This window comes from Humulus lupulus, chromosome 6 (assembly GCF_963169125.1).
Source record: "Humulus lupulus chromosome 6, drHumLupu1.1, whole genome shotgun sequence".
Taxonomy (NCBI): domain Eukaryota; kingdom Viridiplantae; phylum Streptophyta; class Magnoliopsida; order Rosales; family Cannabaceae; genus Humulus; species Humulus lupulus.
The window spans coordinates 69,069,001-69,077,692 of record NC_084798.1 but is presented as its reverse complement, the minus strand read 5'-3'; the positions used below and the strand labels follow the sequence as shown (position 1 = coordinate 69,077,692).

Genomic DNA, 8,692 nt, shown 5'->3' with positions numbered 1-8,692 from the left:
AATAGTAACAACAGAAGCTAAATAAAGAACAATTACATAATCTTTTGATACCTCACTAACACCAGCATAAAACTCCAACTTGGAAAAGTTTATTTAATTGTTATCGATGGTGGCTAGAAGAGACAGATGTATAAAACTTAGCACTCTCAAAATTAATCTCTGTAGTAATCACTTTCCCTTACACAATCAAACTTTGAGATTTCCAAACACAAGGTCCTATGTTGCCTCGTGATTCTAAAACTCCTGAAAAATTCATAAAAACGAAATCATATTCAATCGCAACCCATATGAGGCTATTAGGAATGAAGGAATTAATCTAAATCTTTTTGAGAGCTTGACCCTTGTCTCTTCAACACACCTAACATGGTTGTGAATATGAAATTATGTTTGTGATTATATTAGTCCATACAAAATTTCAATATCCCTCCCACTTGGATCAATATAATCAACAAACACCATACTAATCTCCATTATCCAAAAGGCAATCATATAAATCATGTATAACATCATACCAATAGGATACATATATTATACATGATTTGGCCTTGGAGATATTCAAATATAATAACCACCATTAAAACAACATGCATGTAGTACAACAATTGAGACTATATATACATCTCATTTTGTACTTGTCACTTCGTCAAACAATACAAATAAGAAGTGACTGCATATCATTATGCATGTTTGGATTAATCGCTTTAGGAGTTTTCCACTTTGAAGCTTTCTAAGACACAAAAGCCTTTTTTTAAACCTTAATGAGTCAAAACTTTGAGAAGACTGTGCCAAAGATACCCATGCTAGAGAGATCTCATAAAAAAATAATCATATTTTGCTTCTCTCTCAAAACTCATATATGGTATTATAGATCAATCTTTATGGAAAAACGAGTAACAAAACCATCATCACTAAATTTGACAGCCATTGGTGGTCATTTTTTAATGAACATGTGTACTAACCTTGAATAAGTCAAAGCCTAATACTCTCTAATCTTTTTCACCTTTCCTCCAAAGTTGTGACTAAACAATAATGTCACTATGTGGAAACTTTCTATCCTTTTAGACTTTAATAAATCAATATATCCCAAAGGGCATAGCTTAACTATCCTCAAAAGTTAGTAGCAACAACGATATGATATTGAGTACACATGCATGATCCCATTAAATTCAGATTCATTGTGTTTACAGACATCCACAATTAACATGATTATCACCTCAGAATAGACAATGACCATCACACATCCATTGTCATATTCATCCAAAATTTGTCCACTTGTGATCTATGTCATATCTTGAGCCTCAATTATAAGGAAATCATAACAAATGACTCACTAGTTCCACCGAAACTATTTCAAAGCATAAAACCAAAACACTAGTCTTTTAAACTCATCTTTATTGTAAAATATAATAATTTCCCTTCAAATACCTCGGGAAATGCCTAAGCAATCTCATCCTCATAAAAGAAATCATAGTAGGATCGATCGACACATATATACCTCGCTATAGCCAATTGACACCCATCTCAATACTCCCACTGATTAATGAGTAACTTGGCATCTTTTAAAAAATCAACTATGACATCAAGATTAATCAATTCTAAGGCCTAGTCCATTTTTCTAATGAGAGATCGATATGTCAAAAACATATGAATTATTGCCCCATCCGATAATTAAAATGGTAGAGATTTTATGATTGCTTGAAGCTAAAGGAAATATCCAAGAGCAATAGCAATAAGCGTGTAAGAACAAATATTATGCTATTTGCTCATTTGCTTAGCTCTCTCAATGATCTATCAGTAGAAACAATCATATCATGCTAGAGTCATTCTAACAAACCATATGACTCATACACAGGTAAAGACAACCAAACCAAGTGTCAAGTGTCACAACCAATTGCATCAATCTACTATCGACAGGATAGAAAATTTTTGTGATTTTTTGACATCTAATGTGTTTCCTTCACCATCTAAGCATCCTACCCAACAATAAAATCATTGTCAGGATGGCTAAATTGTTTGTATAGATCTTAGTATTAATTGTGATTGACACGCGAAAGAAAAAATAATAATAAATCACAGTGTTCAATAATTGACATGGGAAAGCTTACGATAGGTAAGCATAACACATTCAATCTATAATTTTATTCTCATAATCATCAAATAAGGTCAAATGCACATCTAATTATTTGTAACAAAATTTATTACCAAAATAGTCATAAAATATTAGGTAATAATCATCATAATTAACGCGCCAACAACAATCAATAATTTATCACAAATTATCCATTCTATATGCACAAATATTACAATAACATGATTCACAAAATCAAATGGCATATATAACAAAATTATGGAAAGCAAATCAAGATTGACCTTGTATTAGATTAAAATAATCAATGAAATTCCAAATTTTGTTAGCTTAGACTCACGATAGGTGAGTACATAAGCATCCAAATTTGTTACAACATCAACTTTTTTCAATATCTACGAATATGAAATATTATTTCAACAAAATTTATAATATTCGAATTATAAATGTTTCATTTCTCAAGTAGGATTTTATTCAATAATTGTGAGAGCATGAATGCTTATAAAATATGAGAATAATTATGTGAACAAAAGATCAAGAGTTTTAAACCCAAAGAATCACATAATTAAAATAAAGACAAATATAATATAAGTCATGCATTTACCAAATATTGTGATAATAATACCTTAAAAAATTAGGAAATTAAATTTGGTATCAAATGGTCCCAAAATTTGGCCCAAAACTACCAAAAAAAATGGTAGAAAACGACATGTAGTTTGCAGAAAAATGACATGTAGTTTGACAGAAAACGACATGTAGTTTTGGAGTAAATGACATGTCGTTTGGTTGCTAGAAAAACGAAACTTAACACTGAAAATGATATGTCGTTTTCTCAGGTCGTCCCTAACCTTTAGACAAGTCGATCCGACCCATTACGGACCCAAAAGTCGCGCCAGTCGTATTTTGACCCTCAAAGCTCCGTTTTCGACGTCGTTTGGGGGGGTATTTCATTTTCTATTGAACCATAAAAAATATTTGGCCAAAACATTGCCTTACAAACTGTAGAATAAAAAACCCAATTTTGTTTGAAAAAACCTTGAAAATCAGTCAAGCTATGGCCAAATGTTGGTCCAATAATCACCAAAATATCACCCACAAGTCATATACATGATACATAAACTCAGTGCAATATTTATTTGAGGTAAAACTCTTTATTTCGAAATTAGGGCTTATAAAAAAAAAATAGAAACCCCAAAGATTCCAAAAAAAGGTTAAATTTTTTTCTAAAAACTTATTTTAACAGTCTCAAAATCATATAACCTCGCTCTGATACCAACTGTTTGAAAAATATACTACAAGTATTTGAGACATATCAATGAACTCAATGCTAGAGCACATACCTTTTGCATCTTGAATGAATGACTTAATTTGAAACTCTCCATAACCTGCAAAACGTGTGGGGGAGGACCAATGGCAGCTACCCTATTCCCATATTACCACTACTACCCATAGGCATCCACTTCCAACACACTTAGCTACATATATTGTTCAACCACAAGGATAGTTGAATGGACTGATGGGCCTATGTCGTATAATGGACTGGCCTCTAACAATGTGAGGTGGATTGGATTATATTATGTGTGGTGGACTATAGTTTACCGAGCCAACTAATAGTCAGTAGGGTGCAACCATGTGCCTCTAGTATGGTTAGTAAATTAATCATCCCATTATGGTCTTATTTAAATGATAGACACTATATCATGCATATAAATACATAGTTATCCTTATATGCTAATGACAACACTGCGTGAGATGCTATTAATTATGTCAGTCCATATAAAATATCTAACACTAGTTACAAAGTCCAATAAGCTCTTTTGGTTTGTTGAGAGGGGCTTAAATATACTCATAAAACCTAAGTTGTTTTTATTAAAGTCATGAGTGTGTTTTGAGAAGTCTGAGGAATATGATTGTTTCCTAGTCACCTCAATATTTTCAGACTGATTTTCAAGTAAACTCGATTGGAATTGCTAATGATATTAACTAGAAAATTTCTAACTAATAGAAAGAAAAAAAACCATTCATATTATACAGATATTTGACAAAGTAGATAGTGGTTTAATTTTACCTAATACTTCTATAAAGAATGGGGTAGTTCCCATTTGGTTACAATCAATAATAATTTAAATTTGAATAATAAAAAGTATTCAAGTTGTTTTCTAAAATGTTATGGTTTGACCAATTAGAATTTGTCTTTCTAAACTATCCAATAAATGAGAGCTCTTGTTCGCAACAATTCATAGTTTACTAGAACGCTTGCTCGCATCTCAAGCACCAATTGGTATCTTAAGCCTTCATATTATTTATGATTGAATCAAGTTTTGAAGCTCAAATCTCAAGCATGTGTATCTTTACCATGACAAATGGTGACACTCTATTCTTCAATAGTAGTTTCGTTTCCTCTATTATCAAAATTCTTCTTTTAAACTTTTCATTATCCTTACTCGGTTTCGGAGAAGAATTTCCTTTTTTTTCTTTCTCCATTGTTGATGACAAAGCTTTGGCTGAATATTAATAAAATCAATAAATCTCTAATATTTTTACAACAATTTAAGAAATTCAAAATTAATGTATCAGAAATATTTAACATGAGAATAATTTCACAAAACTCATGGTGGGGTTAAATAAAGAAATGGTTATAAAACAAAATAATGTTGGTATGTTATTAAAACGTGTAGTGGATTAAAACTTGTTATAAAATCTGATATATGATTTATAATTTTTTTTTTTTAAAAAAACAGAAAACTATATCTGTAAAATAATTTGTCAAAAAATAAATAAAAAATTTCGATATTTCATTTAAGTTCATAATTTATACAAGTTGTATCGTAGTGTAGTTTCTACTTTTTACCAAATAATTTGATTGGATTGTATTAAAAATTTATTTAGATTAGACTGAATAAGGATTCAAATATTGGACTGAGTGCATCTAGATGTGCAATTTTATTAAGTAGGCATATGATATCAATGTAATCTTTAAAATGGTTCTAAAAAATAATGAATTACATAAAAAAAATGTCTGCACTTCGTTGGCATGTCAGCAATGAACTGAATACTTCATTCTGAAGTACATTCTTCCTGAAATTTATGTGGTACTGTCAAGGCCCGGTCTCAGACTAACTCCAAAATCAGTCTACATACAATTTACCCCGAAATTTTATTCCATTAGCATCCAAACAAATTCGTCGTCTCTCTTCGCAGCAGAGCTCATTGAACATCTAGATTCCTTCGCTGTGAGGAAACGAAATCCATCTGGGACAAGAATGTTCAGGGTTGAATATCTGTAAACCCAGCTTCTGGCGAGAGATTTTAGGATATCTCCTCAAATTCATTAAAAAAATTATTTCGCCTCCGCCAAGGAGGATGCTTCTTCTACAGAATGTGGCCAATATGAGGAAAGTGCAACCACTCTCCCAATGACGATCAGTGTAGGAGATACCAACTTTACCGACGAAATCTCATTGGCCAGATCCTTTAACTCTGCAAAAACCTGCATTATCCCATCATAGCTAGAATCAGACTGGCATGAACATCAGAACTTGAATCAAGCTTGGATTTGAATATAGTAAGATCACACGTCCCACTTATTAGTACTTGATGTTGCTTGGTGACAAAAACACTTCATTAGGTACATTTACAACCTCATTGACCTCTCTTAATAGTTATGTGTCATGGAAGAATTTCCCACCAATATAAGTGGTTTCCCATCATTCAAGAACGCAAAAACAGTGAACATAAAAATATGTTACTGTCATTATATATACTGCAATTAAACGTATTTTACTACAACAGGGGTAACTGGTTTTAATATAATGATACGTGAACCCTTGAGACTAGTTATGCACATATTTAAGGAAGCAGCGTCAATCGACTTAAAAAACAAAACTTTAAATAAATCAAAGGACACCATTTAGTCACGTTTTGGAAAGTACAGCTTCATTCTGATGTTCAGAAGATTAGATGGTGGGTTCTCTTGTAAATATGGAGTTAGATATGTGCCTTGTAGCAAATTTGTTCAATTGGAAATAACATTTTCAGACATTTGTATTTTCTTCCTCACATATTTCTTGTCCTGTAGTAAGGTTTATCATTTGAGGAAACAATTTTTTTTTATTATTGTTTTTAAAAATGCACATTAACTTATATAAGGATTGTGCTTACCATGCGCTGCTGAGGCGTGGTCCCTCGTTCAACTGCAACAGCTGGTGTCGTTGACGGCAGACCATGTTGCATCAACTTTAGGGCAAGGGACGGGAGAGTTGACAATCCCATATATACCACCAAGGTTGTATCAGGGTCAGCTGCATTCTCCGCTACGAAGAGAGGATCCGTTCCTCCCTTTCTTGAGTGCCCTGTGAGAAATCTAACACTAGTTGCAACACCACGGTGAGTCAATGGAATTCCGAGCTCTGCTGCTATTCCTGACGCAGCAGTGATACCTGCAAAACAAGAAACATTATCAATCTATATTTTGCAACTATAGAATACAAAAACCCCGTTGTAAGAGAAAAAACTTCTACAAACACATAGAAGATTTACAAGAGAAAATAAGGAAAGAGGACGGGAAAAACACAATGTGAGTTTCTTGCCACATGCAAAAGCAACAGAGGGGGGAGGTTTCCTACCATCTACAATACCAACTTCCAAAAAATCCCTTATACTATATTTCATTTTGAAATTTTGCATATTGCTGTATGAATATACAATTTCCAAAGAGTTTCTACTCATTTTGGATCCCCGCTTCATTCCTAGTGTACATCTACATTATGCAAATAAAGAAGGGATGAAACTCTTCCAGTGACTAAGTTGGTGTATTACTCGAGGATATATGCTGAAAACTTTACTGATAGAAAGTATAATTTATAAAACATCTAAGCTAAAACATTGTCCATATTGATTCCATTTAATGCTCTAAACTTCTACATTCCCAAAATCATAATGTATAAGACACTTAATAAGAGTTTCGACTAAACAATGGAATTTATTAAAACTGAACATAGCTAAATACCTGGAATTACTTTCACTTGAATCCCTTGTTGTTGCAGAAAATCCATTTCCTCTCCACCCCTCCCAAACACCTAATTGCACCAAAATGTAGGGTCATAACAAAGTATACTCTTCATACAATAATACATCAGAAATATAAAATGTGTATATATTAATTATATCTAAGTTAACTCAATCAAACATCCCAAAAATTTGTCATAACTTACCAGAGGATCCCCTCCTTTAAGTCTAACAACAGTTGCCCCTGCTTCAGCAAAACTCAATAGCAATTCATGTATCTCCTCCTAAAATAGAGAACCAATATCCAATATTTAGAAGTTAAAATATTCTTAACGCAGTGTCAACAAATGAAGTAAACCCATCTCTCAGCTAATAAATTTTTTTGACTTTCAAATACCCAAAAAAAAAAAAAAATTAATTACATATTCATATATCTGGGTTTCGATTAAACAGAGAAATGAGCATTACCTGTGTCCGGCTATGGTAGCCAGCAGTCTTTCCAACATAGAGAAGTTTAGCATTAGCACCAACCAAATCCAAAACATCGTTAGACACTAATCGGTCATACAACAACAAATCAGCGTTCTGAATGGCTTTGACAGCCTTCAAAGTCAAGAGGTCAGGGTCTCCAGGCCCAGTGCCCACCAAGAGCACATTCCCGGGCCCAAAGTCGCCACTACCACCGCCTCTTTCACTTTTCCTCTTCTCTTTAAGCACCAGAAGCAGCTTCTTCAGCTCCGGTAGCTGCAAAGCGATGTCGTTTTCTCCCACCGACGAATCGAAATCAGGCATGACTGAGCAGCACGAGGATGAAGACGAAGACGAAGGCGACGAAGTAGCTTGGTCGTCCTGCAGTTGGTGATTGTAGACCCATTGATCTCGTTGGTACCTCTGAACGGAGTGCTTCTCTGTAAATGGGGAGGAAGAAGAGGAATTGAAGTGTAGAGAGCAAATGGGTTGTGGGTTTGAGGGTCTGCGGCTTCTGAAATGGGTAGAAGACAGAGAGGATGAGAGAGATTGAAGCCTGTTCACGAGAGCCATAGATGAGAAAGAAAGGCAATAGTATTGTGTTTTCGGGGGGTCGGTAAATGCTATATATATATATATATATTTATATAAAGAAGAGAGACGTAGAAGAGTGTTGGAGTGTGCGTTTGGGTTGGGTGAGTCTCTTGGGAGGGATGAGGGGGTGGAGTAGCTTTTTGGGCTTTGAGGGGGACACCCTTCTTTTGCCACTTGGGGGCTTTCTAAGCTTTTTCATATTTTTTGGCTGCCTTTTGAATTGAAACAATTTTTTTTTTATCTTTTGTTTGTTTGATTGTTATTTTTAGTAGTGGAGTGGAGGGAGGGAATTTGTACTTGTAAACTTCGGTGTAATATTATTAGATTATGTTTATAATTTTTTTTTTTTTGTATTTTTTGTTCTCATTCCTTTTAATAGTACTTTCATATTCTAAGTGTTTTTTTTAAGAAAATTTGAATGAATTTTTAGGAGGATAGGAATTGTAAGTTTTTTCGTGTTAAAAAAAAAAAGAATTTATGTGTTTGTTAATAATAATAAATTTAAAAACAAAACTATGAGAATAAATTTTATAAAAT

General features: G+C 33.3%; 1 protein-coding gene across 1 annotated transcript; it reads right to left on the bottom strand.

The window, feature by feature from the left end:
- Positions 1-4,986: 4,986 nt before the first annotated feature.
- Positions 4,987-8,191, bottom strand: LOC133782252 (S-adenosyl-L-methionine-dependent uroporphyrinogen III methyltransferase, chloroplastic). Its single transcript, XM_062221491.1, has 5 exons — positions 7,562-8,191; positions 7,300-7,377; positions 7,095-7,164; positions 6,248-6,525; positions 4,987-5,576 (listed from the first exon to the last, which is right to left on the bottom strand). The coding sequence occupies exons 1-5, from the start codon at positions 8,132-8,134 to the stop codon at positions 5,427-5,429; spliced, it is 1,149 nt and encodes a 382-aa protein (XP_062077475.1). The 5' UTR covers positions 8,135-8,191; the 3' UTR covers positions 4,987-5,426.
- Positions 8,192-8,692: the final 501 nt, after the last annotated feature.